The 14,503-nt window shown below is 47.3% G+C and overlaps 5 protein-coding genes across 5 annotated transcripts; 2 read left to right on the top strand and 3 right to left on the bottom strand.

Annotated features, from left to right (window-relative positions):
- Positions 1-1,688: 1,688 nt before the first annotated feature.
- HD556DRAFT_1450676 (uncharacterized protein) lies at positions 1,689-2,423 on the bottom strand (the record flags this gene model as incomplete). The annotated part of the gene is made up of 5 exons (XM_041307801.1): positions 1,689-1,825; positions 1,888-1,952; positions 2,004-2,040; positions 2,088-2,201; positions 2,276-2,423. The coding sequence occupies 5 exons, from the start codon at positions 2,421-2,423 to the stop codon at positions 1,689-1,691; spliced, it is 501 nt and encodes a 166-aa protein (XP_041152938.1).
- Positions 2,424-3,052: 629 nt separating this feature from the next.
- On the top strand, positions 3,053-4,507 carry HD556DRAFT_1458472 (Pex19 protein family-domain-containing protein; the record flags this gene model as incomplete). Its single annotated transcript, XM_041308181.1, has 4 exons — positions 3,053-3,110; positions 3,296-3,762; positions 3,822-3,989; positions 4,051-4,507. The coding sequence occupies 4 exons, from the start codon at positions 3,053-3,055 to the stop codon at positions 4,270-4,272; spliced, it is 915 nt and encodes a 304-aa protein (XP_041152937.1). The 3' UTR covers positions 4,273-4,507.
- A 297-nt stretch (positions 4,508-4,804) lies between these two features.
- Positions 4,805-7,297, bottom strand: HD556DRAFT_1314234 (uncharacterized protein; the record flags this gene model as incomplete). The annotated part of the gene is made up of 15 exons (XM_041300902.1): positions 4,805-4,837; positions 4,895-4,902; positions 4,972-5,068; positions 5,127-5,173; positions 5,228-5,296; positions 5,353-5,368; positions 5,395-5,418; positions 5,676-5,791; positions 5,856-5,931; positions 6,293-6,326; positions 6,593-6,616; positions 6,675-6,771; positions 6,912-6,936; positions 7,044-7,097; positions 7,157-7,297. The coding sequence occupies 15 exons, from the start codon at positions 7,295-7,297 to the stop codon at positions 4,805-4,807; spliced, it is 861 nt and encodes a 286-aa protein (XP_041152936.1).
- A 3,147-nt stretch (positions 7,298-10,444) lies between these two features.
- Positions 10,445-10,916, bottom strand: HD556DRAFT_1249829 (uncharacterized protein; the record flags this gene model as incomplete). Its single annotated transcript, XM_041298879.1, has 2 exons — positions 10,445-10,706; positions 10,762-10,916. The coding sequence occupies 2 exons, from the start codon at positions 10,914-10,916 to the stop codon at positions 10,445-10,447; spliced, it is 417 nt and encodes a 138-aa protein (XP_041152935.1).
- Positions 10,917-12,550: 1,634 nt separating this feature from the next.
- On the top strand, positions 12,551-14,290 carry HD556DRAFT_1249837 (uncharacterized protein; the record flags this gene model as incomplete). The annotated part of the gene is made up of 7 exons (XM_041298880.1): positions 12,551-12,819; positions 12,876-12,924; positions 12,993-13,137; positions 13,192-13,275; positions 13,322-13,764; positions 13,815-13,926; positions 13,983-14,290. Coding segments are annotated over 7 exons (1,410 nt in total), but the record flags the coding sequence as incomplete, so codon positions are not given.
- Between the last annotated feature and the right edge of the window lie 213 nt (positions 14,291-14,503).

The following is a 14,503-nucleotide window of genomic DNA, read 5'->3' as shown; positions in this document are numbered from 1 at the left end:
AATGAGGCATACACGCTGACCCGAACTTTAGAAGATAGATCGCACGGTCTAGAGTATTTGTCAATACCTGCAAGACAGGCAATGCTACATACCACTTACAGAAAAATGTGCTGGTGCCATTCGAGGACAGCCTGGTCTACGTGTACAGATTTATTGCTTGTCTGGTATTCAGCACCGTCAGCCTTGACCACCGCATGAAATCCAGCAGGGATACGTCGAAGACCGAGAGTGAGATCAGTTGCGCGAATAGCTTGCAAATCGTCAATATTTGCATAGTGGAGATTGATGTCACATACTAGTAATGACAACTTGCTGCACCGCACCAAGGTTTATCTCTCCCGGGTCCTGGGCGTGTTCTGGGTAGCTTGGCTCTTCACTATAAAAAATACGCTCTTTGTCAGGCATGATTTAGATGACCAGTGCTTCATATACAGACTCATCCTTTTGTTGCCTGAAAATGCGAGATCAAGTCCATGCGTATGCTATACAACACAACGACTTACGATCGTGGACGCTTTGAACCCTTGGATTTGTTGTCGTCTTGATTGCCTGACAACTTACGCTTACGTTTTCCCCCTTTGAAGGGCTCGGTACTAGCAGCAGAATTCTCTACTGGTGGAGTTGGGGAAGCGTTACGCGATGACGCTGAAGAAGAGTCTGAATCAAAGTCTGATTTTGATAAGCTCGAAGACTCGAAGGTAACACGTCGACGACGGGCCATGACGATGTCTGAGAAATGGATTCAAACTAAGACTTGAGAGTAAGATGTGTGTGCTGGAAGTCACGAAAAACTGCAGTACCTGTAAAGTCGTAAAGGATTATGAAGGACGAAACCACAGGATGCACATGACATCCACACCATGCAGCACCTAGATACGTCGAAAGGACGGAAGGAACTCATAGGATATGAGGCCGCCCATAGCCACATTGAGTTTGTCAGACTTGTCCAGCAGACGCACATTAATATTGTAGGATCTGATATCGATGAAAGCCGCTGAAATGAAAAGGCTGGGAAGCTGAAGCGCTGAGGAGTAAGGTGTTAAGGTGCATGGAGACAGAGAAGGAGAAGGAGGTACTAGTTGAAGTGTCGGAGTCTCTGACTCTCGTCGATCCGATGAATTTGATCTGCTATAATGTCAAAGGTCCGTAGTCCGAGTTGGAAGACTTTGATTCATCAACCTGTCTTTGTTAACTCTCTTTATGTCAAAAGCCATGCACGCACTTACGAGATTCACCGTGACTCTGATCATCTTAGCTTGTCCGAGTTTGATGACATAGATATCCAAGAAAGGCTCGTCACGGCGCTTGAAGGTACTTGATGTGATGAAACGAGCCCCTTGGCATGAGCGCCAGATTTCGGTCCTGCATGATGCATCAACACTATCCCTAGTACTTACTGTAGTTAACAGCTAAGGACTGAAATAGCAGTAATACTAATACATACGATCATTTGATGCTGCTTCTCTTTGCGCCCATGTCTCCGAGCGTGACGCGTGATGCATAGCTATAAATAATCTTTGTAACTTCTCGACAAACTCGACAACCTCCCCGAGGTCACATCGACCTCTTCTTTGAGCAGTGCATCTAGATCCGGTCTTCCAGTTTTCGTCCTAACGCCGCGCAGCGACAAGAACGACCGTGTTGAGAAATTTTTCCTAACTACCGTGTGTTCGGGATTGCTTTTCGTCTCAGTCAAACCTTGAATGCTGGAATCGTCTTCCCTGGATGGGGAAGCTGTGATAAAGATGCGGATAAGAGATTGCCAAGGAAGGCGGAGCAAGCTGAACAGCATTGATAAGTGCTTCTTCGATCCATTGGACAAACTCTACGATGCATGACGTTAATAACCTTAAAGAAGAAGCTGTGGATTGCTGTGAATACACGCACCAGCCCCACGAATAGACCAAATGAAAACCACGCGTGTGCAAGAGCTGTTCCCCTTGCGTACGCGTCTATAAGAAGGATCAATCATCAATGACAACAATCAAAATGAGCGCGCCTACTCAATGATGTCAAGGAAAACCGAGACACCAGACCCGCCTGAATTCGATCAGTACCATGTAACTACGAGACAACATACAACTCACCTGCCACCAATACAGAGGTGTCGTATGAACCGAGGTCAGGAGATGGCCCGTAAGGACCATCTACAGTTACTTTTTCGTGAAACCTCCCTGCACGTTGACCAAAAATACCAGCTCCTTCCAGAACGGAGCGCTAGATCCCGTAACCTCAGCGCTGGATTGATCCCCCGCTGATGCAGTTGACAGCTGACTAGAATCAAAACTCGCAATAGTAAAGGGGTGCGCTTCGAATGGCAGGGTCGAAATTGAGGGCATTATTAGATACGCCGTTTGTCCTGGGGACCAATGGAAGTGCGGGGGTTGAGATAGACGCAATCGAGTGACACTTTCGGAGAGCATTTCAGTCGCTGCATCAATTGTCCCAGTTCCTGACTTGAACTCAAAGTAAGAGTGGTTGAATACGAGTCGAACCGCCCGGATGAAGCGATCAAAAGCCCAGAACACAAACGAGGGCCATATCTACTAGTACGACCCGCTGTTCGCTGCAAGTCAGAAACCAAGCTGTCTGTACTCGTCTGCACTTACTGAGTACCTTTGGTGTGGTCGGAACTACATTATGAGTGTGTATGTTTGAACTTGCTTGCTGTAGAAGCTCAGGCTGTGCTGCCACAGCTAAGCGCGCATCAAATGTAAATCGTACGCCCATCCCATCTCACTGCCACTGCTATAGTTTCTAGTTCCAAGGTTTGAAACTTTGCATCTCCATAAGTCTTTCATTTACTCGGTCTACGCATATGCGACTACTCAGTACTGTCAATTTGTGTACTAGATCAAAGACCAATCAACGTCATGCACGTTATACAGCTGTAATCAGCGTGCGGTAAATTTGGTCTCAGAGATGCGCCAAGAAAATGCGGTCCCCAATGAAATGAAGATGGTGCCCAACCGTGAGAAACATCAGTTGTAACTTGTACTCACCGCTGAACGCTCGAACTTTGAAGTTTGAATCGAGTGCAACACAGTACTTCATGTCCAACGGCACCAAACCACGTGTTGACGATGAGGACGACGTCGGTGATCTCGACGGTCAGAAGCCGACCATGTTTTCATAATCTAGATGCGCTCATAAAGGTCAGTAGATGACCTGGATCAGTTTACTCCGTCCAAGGCCCCCGCGTCCAGTTCATCCCAACCATCGACGTCATCATCTGCTGTGAATGAACCAACCTCGTCTTAACGAAATGCGTCTTCACCAAATGCTGACTTCGAAGCTGACTTTGCGAAATCTCTCGCTGAAGAAATGGAGGTTCTTTGGCGCGGTTTTGCGCAACAAGGAGTGACTGAAGGTTTAATCGATGAAGACGAGACTGCAGAACAACGAGAAGAGCGGGAGCGCACGCTCGCACCGGCTTGGGAAGCCATGCTGATAGAAGGGGTGGATGGCACGACCGACCCATCGCTCACACAGGGAGCACCACCTATTGCCCCGAAAACTGGCGAAAAGGATGACTTCCAATCACGCATGCGAAACACTATGAACAAGCTCAAGGAGAGCGAGTCAGGCTTGAAGTCATCGGATCCGAGCAGTTCTGCTCCTAGTCCTGATTCATTCGAGGCGCTTCTATCTCAATTCGGAGACGAGGATGAAGAAGAGATGCAGGGTGTCCTAGAAGCCATGATGGGCCAGCTTATGGGCAAGGACGTCCTGTACGAGCCCTTAAGAGAACTCTCGGACAAGGTAGGCCTGATCTTGACTTAGCGAAACCTCTGATTTTTTTCCCTTCGTCATATTTGCAGTTCTCGGACTACCTCAAGGCCAATGTAGCTACATTACCGTCCGGTGATAAGTCACGCTACGATGCACAGATTATCTGCATGAAGCAACTCCTGGAAATTTTTGAATCGAAAGATTACGCTGACAACGACGACGAGACGAGACTTGAAATCGTCGACCTCATGGGCGAGGTGTGTCAGCCCCAAGTCTACTAAACTCGAAATAGCATTGACATCGCCGGTACAATCACAGCTTCAAAATCACGGGTCTCCCCCAGAGGAAATCATGGGCCCATTGCCCCCCGGATTGAGCATGGGCGCCGACGGCATGCCAAATATGCCGGATAGGGCGTTCCTTCACCGCACTGGCGGCAACAGCTCTCACTCGAGCTTGCTTCATAGGACCACGTCTCCATCCTGCCAACTCCCCATCTTTCTGATCAGCTCTTTGCCCTACCTGTCACTCCCATCGTGATCATCAGCCGCGAAGAGCGCAACTACAAGAGTTTCAAGAGGTTCGTTCTAGATCACATCTTGCTGCTCCATCTGTGCTGACGTTGTCGATGTACTGAGTTATCGCGCACCATAATAAGTATACTGGGCATTCCTTCATGGCAGAGTACTTCGTTCCAGTAGTTGCTTTTTACTGGAAAGACGTGAATGGAACGAAGATGGAAAGCAGAATCCTTCAAGTCGATCGGCTGCTCGTGTCTCACTCTCCACGAGCGGAACAGCACTTACATCATAGTTTATCTCGTACTGCACGCTCCAAAAAAAATAAAATTTTATTTAGTAGGGCTACTAAGAAGGTGTTCCTTATGAATGTTCGTCTGGGAATACACGATTTGCATGGATCAGGATGTAACATGCTACGGGAGGCGTACCATCATTACAAAAAAGAAAGTTTCAAAACTACAAAACTGGATACAAAGGCGTAGACGGCCGTAGGTACATGTGAGAAGATTTCTGCTGTTCAGAATATAACGCGTCATTGTGGCAATTCACCATCAATCAAAGAAGATACCGCCATCGATCGTTATCTATCAGTGAATCATCAGATTGCGTCCCTCAGTACGAGTGAGATATGATATGCTTACTGTTTGGCCTGCGAAACAGCGCATTACACCCATCAGTTGCTAATCTTATAAAACCCGGCCATGTACGATATGCACACCTGTGATGAAACGCGCTTCCGGAGTCACCAGAAATGAAACCAAGTTCGCAATATCCTGGGTACTTCCGAGGTCACCTACGGACGACAACCGTTTGAGCTTGAAGTAAGAAAAAATGTTAAAGTTAGCATCTCATGTACATTGGCAAAAAGGTCACCTCATCGTAAATGTCGTTATAATCTGCTGATCCAGCCAACCTAGCAACTACACGAGGTAAAGTTAACCACCATATATTAACGCACAGATAATGAAACTTACGCATTGGTGTTTGAATTGTTCCTGGCGCATATGCGTTCACTGTGATTCCGTTGTGACCAAGTTCGATGGCTTGCGGAGAATGTTACTGAGGTAGGGCGCTTATAAGACTATAGAAGTGCACATACCTGCGGTTTGCGTCAACTCTCGGATAGCAAATTTAGACGCACTGTAAGCGCAGAGTGAAGCATGCCCTGAAAAGATACGTCAGCATGCAGGAAGAAACAATTGCATATATAGACCTAACATTCTAAGCCGGGGTGGACGGGTCATGCTAGGATGGCGCGCTGTGAGCACGCTGGCTCACTAGAGTTCCCATAATCTACATAAATACTGTCTGCGATACTGAAACGTGAGCTTTCAGTATCACTGCCTTTTGGTGTAACAGTTAAGTGAACGACAGTCTTACCTTACACGCGCCTGCCAAATCTCATGGCGCGCGGGTGCACACCACGGTGCCCGAGTGTGCCCTATCAGGTGCGCGCACTGGGGATAGCACGATAGTACCAGGGGGTTTACGCACGTTGGGAAATAGCGCTGGCACGAGGATGTTGACGGCCGAGAGAACTTTCGGAACAGTAGTCATCACCGATGAGTACGGAAACATGAAACATGCAAAGTCCTGACTCACAGAGACCGCATACATAGTAGAATATGTTATGCTTCACCAAGATGGCTTGCAGAGGGCCCTTTGTCGATCGCCAGCTCTGTATGGCACGTGTGAGTGTGAGAGTCATCAATACTGGGGCGAGTGTCAGTGAGCACGCGTTTGCAATCTATCCTCCTAGTCCCAGCAACATACCCAGTTGAAACACAAATAAGAAAATAAACGACATGAAGTACAGAACACTGCTTGACCTCAAGGGGCAGCTGGGGGAGCCCGGGATCGCGCTAGTCGTAACTGTGAAAGTGGCAGAGTGAATATGTGCGAGTAGTGGCAGGAGAAGATGAGGTCACAAACCATATGAGGTAGCAATGGTGGCAAAACGAATGCTGACGGATGTCACGATCATAGCCTGGCCGATTCAGCAACCATGAGATTGGATGCGTTGAGGGAGTGGGACTCACGAAAGCAGTAGACAGCAGGCCTACGAGCACGATCCTATTATTGTTCCAGAGCGCATATGTTCTATCATGAAAAAACCTTGATGAAACGGATGAGGAATGCACATATGTTATGTAAGAAGCAAATACATTCAGAGCAAATGGCTAATATCTGACTGAGAGTTGTGAGAGGAAGAGCACTCAACAGGGACCTGTATGGAGCATGTACTGTGTACGTACATGAGTAGACATTGATCAATATCCGGCATTTCTGGCGAACTCATGCAGTAAGTATCAGTGTAAGCCCACTGTATATCCACATACATTGGGGTATCGGGGCGAAGTTCACTGAAATACAATACGTCAATTGTTGTCAGGAAGATCGTGCCGGAGTTAATCGACGCACGACATAGGTACATGACGATCAGAAAAAAGGGGAGATGTCGTGTCATGATATAAAGGGCTTTTACTTTGGTCCAGCGCGACCGACGCAGAAATTCCCACTTTGAACAACGTATTGTTAGTATCCACACTGAGATTGTCACAGAACGAATCATTACTTCTTCGTGAAGTGCACATGCATAATCATAGGTCTGCATAAACAAGTTTAACGGCGGACGGAAAAAGATCAGGATCAGCTTACCCAGAACGTCGTCATCGACACTAAGCTTTCAAGTTAGAACGAGGAAGCAGCCGTTCAGACAATACGTACTGTATAGGTACTGGTGGAATATGTATGTTAACTTGCTCTCGTGTTGTTAAGAAAGCGACGTACCGCTAATCGCTGCAGACTCGTGGCCGCTGAGACATCGACTGCCGAGTACTCCATCTGAATTTGTTCGATAGTAAGCAGTGAAGAAACGGGATCCTCGCACACATGTCATGCACCTTCTTATCTCTGAAGGAACCCGGCACGATCGGGGTGTAAATATTTGGAACAGCATTTGAGCGGCAGGCACCATAGACTCGGAGTAAGTCTGGCTGCGTGGTTAGTACGGTGAACTGATTGGTGAGCATGCACCAGTACATTTGAAGGTACCTAGACAGCAGACAGCGAGAGTCGAACATCTGAGTCCAATAGACTGAGGTGCACTTGCTGACAGAACTATTAGATTGATTGATTTTTAGAGTTTCATAGATTGAAATATTAATTTCTAGAAAGGCGTTGCTCCGGGTGACTAACGGACGAATTAAATCGCCTTGGACTCGTGTTTACACAAGCAACGCTTTATTAACCTCTTCTGATCAACTTCGGCCGTGTTAAACGCACGCCTCTTTTGACTGTAATACACAAGTAATCATATTGCGCTGGAGGTATGTATAAGTTTGAGCACTTGACTGGCAGAGGTACCTCACCAATCGGTTTTAATCGTTTTATAGCGCTGCTGTACTTGTGTTAGCATCGGAATCAGTACGATATTACTGTATGCATTAAACGCTGTGTAGTTGTTTCTCCAATATGAGGTGGCCAGTTTTCAAGTCGTATGTGCGCAAAGTTGACCCTCCCGGTCCAGATAGAGAAGACACGCCTAGTACCATGTTTGACTCGTGTGCACACCTGAAATTGACATTATGATTATGACGCAATATTATCATGCTGGCTGAAGGCCATGATCGGATCCTCTGCATCATATATACTCCGCCATACTGCAGACGCATGAGTGAAGAACAACACGGAGCATACCTATAGAACCATCCGTGGCGTTCAATGCTGCCAATACATTGTTGCTTGTAGCGGTCAGGACATAATCACCGTAGAATTTAGGTGCGGTATGTGGAGAGCCATGCAATGGTACGCCAATCAATTTCGTGTTCCAATCCACTACACCCACGTCAGATTCTTGTAAGGCCAAGGGTATTAGTCTTGGGATATGGAATCGAAAAATGTACAAGGTCTTGGCAACGTGCTGTAGTTTTGGGAGTAGTGATGGCTAGTGGTGTGGTGGACGAGGTGGAGATAGCACCAATTGGCTGTGAAGATGATGGCAACATCTTGAAGCGTCGTGATCAAGCGGCCAATGAGTTCGAAGATCTCATCCTCCATCTGACGTGTCAACAGTTGAGCAAACTCCGGACGCAGAAGCTAAGTAATGAGATGAGAACGGCACCACACTAGATATGTAAGCTTTCACCTTGAGCATGAATGCAGAGGCGAAAGACGCAAAGACAAAGTGGCCTTGAAGGATGATGAGACCAAGAGAATCACCAATTAGGGCAGTATCTTACCATCAGGTGCAGCGCGCATGAGACCACTAGGTGTCAGTACTTCGATCATTTGCTCGATGATCAGCTTTGCGGAGGCGAAGCACTGTATAAAGCTCATGAGGATGCTTTGGATACGGGACCACAATAGTACTGACCTTGATGGCAAACTTGAGCGCAACCTGATCAGCACCCCAACAACGAAACGATAGATTAGAAACACACCTTGTCCCTGAAACGTGTACAGGCTCTTCAGTGGGTGCCCCAGGAGGATGTGCTGGAGGATTCGATGTCGCTTCAGTAGCATAGGCAGGACTTGAGATATAGGGAGTAGCCTGAGAGACTGTGGGCGTAGGCATGAGGGAGGGTGTCACTGCTGGAGATGCCGTCCATTGTCTTTCCAGGTTGCTTGGAGAAGTCGTCCCAGATAGACTTTCCGCGTCCATCGACATTAGCAGATCCTTCGATCTGGAAACTCGCTGTAAAACACGTCATTGCATGATGGCAGCGGTAAAAATAGTGAAACATACCAGTAGCCACGACGCACCCGAAGGTTAAGCGAGCCAAGGCAAAGTCAGTCGATCGAAATTCATGCACTTCAAGCCTTGCGATATCTGTGGTAAGACGAGCAGTGGGATGCATATAGGCGCAAACAGAATTAAATTTAAACCTACCAATGCGCCCAGGTCAAAACCACCTATGGATGAAAATTGAGTGACAGATATCTTCAAGCACCCTCCATACACCTCAGGGATGATGACAATGGCTTACAGTGAGACCAACAAGAACCAAGCGATCAAGAACTCCCGTGCAAAACACGAAAAAAACGAAAAGTTTGATAGGCTGAAAAGAGGTATTGAAAACAGAGGCGACAGAGCAATAATAGAACGCGAAATGTCCAGACAGGGAGGAAACAGAGGCTTATCGTATACCAGAAGGCGTCAAGGGCCGAGTGGGAGGGAGAACAAGGTTTGTTGGAAGACGGAGATTGAGATCAGTTAAGACCCTGTATAAATACACCCGCCGATACACCAGCCTCGACCAGGTATTCAGAAGACACGCCCCAGCCTAGGAAATCAAGTACGAGGTTTTTGGTGTGATCCAGGTCTTGGCGAGTCACTGCGAGGAAAGTTTCAGTCGACATTGACATTTAGAGAGGAACAGAAACGTTAACATAAGTAGTTCTCCCTAGCGGCGCTCTCAAGTTGCTGAGTAGCAGTTTGACGTGTTGCAGCATCTTGTAAAGGCAGGTCCTCTATTGCAGCTACTCTTAACCAGTCGTCTTTGCGTTGCGGCTGAGCAGAGTCCTTTGAGAGACGGTCTAACAGCAGCTTGTTTGAGTGCTTCAAATGTATCTCTTGACGGCGTTCCCTGAGAAGGAGAGACGACATTATGAACTTGAAGGGAGTCTACTTGATGTATGTGAATTGGAGAAGGGAAACAGATTCTTGGTATGTCGTGGAGGGAAAGTAGATATGGCTGAGTGGGAGAAGATCGGTTTCTTGGTCTCACAAGACGAGCTATTCTCGAAGCAGTTCCGTATGTAACCTGAGAAGGCGAGCCATGAGCTGGAAGTGGAATTGCGGCGAGAACTGCATCAAGAGTGGGAGAAAAGCGTCAACCAGTGGACGACTGATAGGAAGCGTGAGTCGAGAGTTCGGTAGCCGAAAGTTTAGGTGTGAACTCACGTGATTACGTTGCAAGGCGAATAGCAAGATTGGGGCGAGGGAGGAGCGAAAACAAGAGACGTATAGTTGTGGATGTGATAGTTAGATTGAAATCAATCCACCCTTTCAGTGTCGTCAGAACGGAGTGTGATGGTCACAACTGATAACATACCTGCGTACGAACATACAACCATCATCCGTCCATCCTTGACATTAAACCGAGGTGATGGAAGGGTCACGAAGGCTGTGGGAACAAGACGCTCGCAGACGAATCGCTAAAAGCCGGGTGTAGACTTGAACGCAGCGACTAAGAAATGCGAAAGGAAAACGAAACGATAGATTGGAAACACACCTTGTCCCTGGAACGAGACTGTTTGTACCAGTCCGCGGAATGACGAGTGATATAGTCCTCCTTAGTCATCGAGGGCTTGCCAAACTGCGTAGCAGTTGATTTGTCGATATTAAAACATATCATACACACGCGAGCGCGATTCAACATCTCCCGCTCCTGGCGCTCCGTCTGGGGCTGTGTCGTAGACACCTGATGCAAATTCAAGTCTGTAGCAATCCTAGGAGTGATAACGATAAGCTCTAGAAACGAAAGAAAAAATGTGCATTGCGTACCGCGTCGTAAGTCCTGTGTACAACCAGCTTCTGTCTTCCTCCCACCTACGAGCCGGGACAGCATAAATGCTCATGAGAATGTAAGCTTGACACAACTCGACAGATTTCCAGCCATCGATAAGCGCGTTAGCCGCGGAGTGCTTCGCAAAGTGCATAGCAACAGGATAGATCTCAGACTTCTCTTTGTAATAACGCGAAGAAACAGCACAAACTGTGCATCTCATGTCAGACGCGTATCAGAGGATGTCAAGAATATGGCTATGCACTAACTGTGAACAAGGAAGGACACCTTTGGAAGATGGTTTGAGAGGTGTGTAACGTGGGATCGAGGAGACCAATGAATGGCTGTAAGAAACATAAGTCGCAGCTTCTCCCTCGTCCTAGAAGCATACACATACATTAACTTGAACCTGCTTCCAGAATCTGCGTCGACAGACACGCCTCCGCACAGAGCAAGTAAAGAACAGTGTAAAACTCACCGCAAGACTAGCCACGACTTGCGCTTGGTCCAAAGACCTGCGCAGAGGAGACGAATGCATCCCGAGGACGAGAATTGGTTTTCGCTACTTTGGATGCAGCTGGGCGATTGGCAAGTGGGTCGAATTACGGAGCAGGGCCGGGGCAGGTGCAGGCGAAGTGGAGACGTTATCTGCCCAGACGTTTGCTCCCGTATCTACATGCTCATGCAGCAGAGACGATGCGCGAGGAACTGAAAGGTCAAATTAACCTGTAGTTGTTGCAGGGCCAGGTGTCTGTGCAGGGGGAGTTGGTGCAGGAAGAGTTGATGGTACAGGGGGAGTTGGTGGTACACGAGAATCTTGCGATGGAGGTGCTGGAGGTGTTGAAGCCTGTGAACAAGATGCTGCAGATGCTGCAGCGCACACAGGTGCATTTGAAGGAGCATCTGCCGCCTTCTTTGCTGGAGGAGGAGTAGCAGCTGGAGGTGTGGGTTCACGGGGTGGGCCAAGCCGTGCAGTGAGCTGCGACGCCACAGGCAGAAGCTCTGTTTTGAACTGGTCAACCATAGTTTCTATGCTGTGATTGAGAATCTCGAGGTCCGTTTCATCGAAGAGCTTGAGAAGATCTGCAACAGCCACCATCGAAATCAATAAATGCATCAATGGGTTTGGAAACGAAACCCACCTTGCACGACCTTGCCTACTTGCGGAGAGACAGCGTCCCTAACTCTAGAGAACCAGAGTTAGCTTAGACGCAGCACAGGAAATTTCCGACGCACCTAGTAGGGATTGCGCAACAACCTAAGTATAATTAGAAACTTTAGTAAATATATTATAAAGGCTTTTCACTCACTCGGAATTTGGGTCGCAGCACAGACAACAGACGGGTTTCCATCTCGGCGGCTATGCGGATCCAATCTGTCCTAGTCAAGATTGTGAACGGGAGAAACCTAAGAGTAGTGTAAAAGACGAGCACCGTCCATTTCCATATTGCTGCTATCAAGCAGTGGATTCCACTGGTTTTGTTAAGCTATTGGCTGATCGATGAGTACATACGGACGACTGACCTCAAGAATTGCATAGCGCATGCGTTTCGTATGACCGTGTCCGGGAACGACACTTCGGGAAGTTACAAGACTTGGTAGACGTGTCTCATAGACACCATCAGCGACATTTCGATATTCTGGTTGCTCATTCACTCTCTGAATCTGCGAAAATATAGACGGGGAAAGGGTAACCGTGCATCACCAAAATTACCGAATTCAGAGATCACATGATATATTGAATTTTCTGAAGCTGATCCTTCAGACCTGCCGACTAATTTATTTCCGAAGTCCGTTTACCATTTGCTTGGCGATGGCTCCCTCGTAGCACCCCCATTCTTTGACGACCTTTCCACTACCCATCTTGCTCTCGTCATCATGACGTCCCTCTTTACTGTATTCGTAAGGAATACAACTCTATCAGCTGCATTCTTATGGTCAGGTGGAGTTCGCAAGAAAAGTCTCTTGTACACTCTATTCCTCAGTCAACTTCTCGCACCTATCTCCATCCTGTCTATGCTTATCGCCCAGTTTCACCCTAATTTCGATTGCAAAATGTTTGTCAATCCTATCTTTCAAATACTCACACCTCGTTGATTTTATATGTAATCAGAATCATGCGCATCGCAGTCGCTAGTGCAGGAATATCCTTTTCTTTATTGGTACGCTTCAATAATTTTATTCATTATTTATTCATACCCAATCCAAACCCAATCTCTACATAACATAGATATCCGGCACTCTAGGCGTAAAGGCTTACCGATGCCTAGACAACTCTCGCTTAGTTCTAGTCATCTTGGTCATACTAAGGACTGCTGCAATCGTTTTCCTTGCTCTTGATCTGGCATTGCTTAACAGTTATCGCAGTCTTGCAGGTGCTTCTTCTGACTCTCATCCACTTTCATTCGCTAATTTTTTTTAAAAAACAGGCCGCTGCTACCGAACATCTAATTCCATGTCATATACTTTCATAATACTTTTATTTGTCGAATCGCTATTCGTCTGTCTGTGCTGTAAGTCCAAACTTATTACATTACCCAACGAGACTCATCATCACAGTTCTCTATGCTGTTCGGAAGTCACTCGGTTCCGTCCAGGGCAGAATTACTGTATCACTCTCTCTTGACGATGTCACAGATTCCCATCTAGACATCCAAAACGAGAGCATCAAGTGTTACGAGACCACTCACAGCTGCTGTGACAGGTGGGATTATGTTCCTACTGTAAATTATCCTGTTCCATTTACCCGCAGATCCCGTAGAACTCAGTCTCTCTCCCATGACCCAAGTATTCCCATGGGTGGTCTTTCCAGGAGTGAAAGAGTGCGTGATCCGGAGAATGTGCCCTCTAGATTGCCCATCCCACCGCTGGCTACAAAATCCCCTCTCGCTGGCACATCCCCAATTCCTCGCCGGCCATCTTCTCCTGCCGTCTCATCCATAAGTCACACGAGTCAATATATGCCTCGAGTAGCATTGTTTACAGAAGTGATGAGAGATGAAGTAAGCGAGTCTCTTTGGTTAAGGTGTTCCAGCCTCACACGCTTATTCAGTTATTCTACACCACCTTTATCACTGCTTCCACTGTCGTTTCCGTCATAATGACTATAATCGGTGTTAATAGCGTGGGCCCGGCTGATCATGTAGCTTGGATGGCCTTTGACTGTGAGTTATCTCCACTAAACTAACATCCAGTGTTTTGGAAACTCACATTGATGTAGGGGCCTTCATTTCGTGTCTTGTAATGCACAGTTTTGGTCGTGTCATCCGCCGCCACGAAAACGAAGCTTTGTTACAGCAGCCTAGCGTTTGGCATCGCAGTTTGCGTACGGACCACAGTACTGCAGATATTTCAGCAGAGGGAAGGGTAAGATCTCCTAGGCCTTCGTTTGCTGATGATGGTTTACCCCCACGTCCGGATCCAAAGGATCAACCTGCATTTGACAAGGCAAGTTTGTCTGATGCGGAATTTGCAATTAACCCTCCCTCCCGCACCTGCTTTCCTCGTTGCAATCGACACAGTGCATGACCCACACTCGTTCCTGCCTCTTGATCAAACCAACTTGGACTTTTAAGACACGTATTATATCACGGACTGACGAATAACATAGCATATATATTGTTCACTGTTCCTTGACTCGTGCTCGAGCTCACTCGTGCTTTGCCAATGCATCCCTTAACTTGAAAGCGGAAGGATCAGTGCTACCGGTAGTAAACCCTTAAATTCTCGTGCAAAGTCAAA

The sequence above is a fragment of the Suillus plorans genome (assembly GCF_016647745.1).
Source record: "Suillus plorans strain S12 chromosome Unknown HD556scaffold_110, whole genome shotgun sequence".
In the NCBI taxonomy this organism is placed as follows: domain Eukaryota; kingdom Fungi; phylum Basidiomycota; class Agaricomycetes; order Boletales; family Suillaceae; genus Suillus; species Suillus plorans.
The sequence above is the reverse complement of the archived record's forward strand: the minus strand, read 5'-3'. Positions and strand labels throughout refer to the sequence as shown.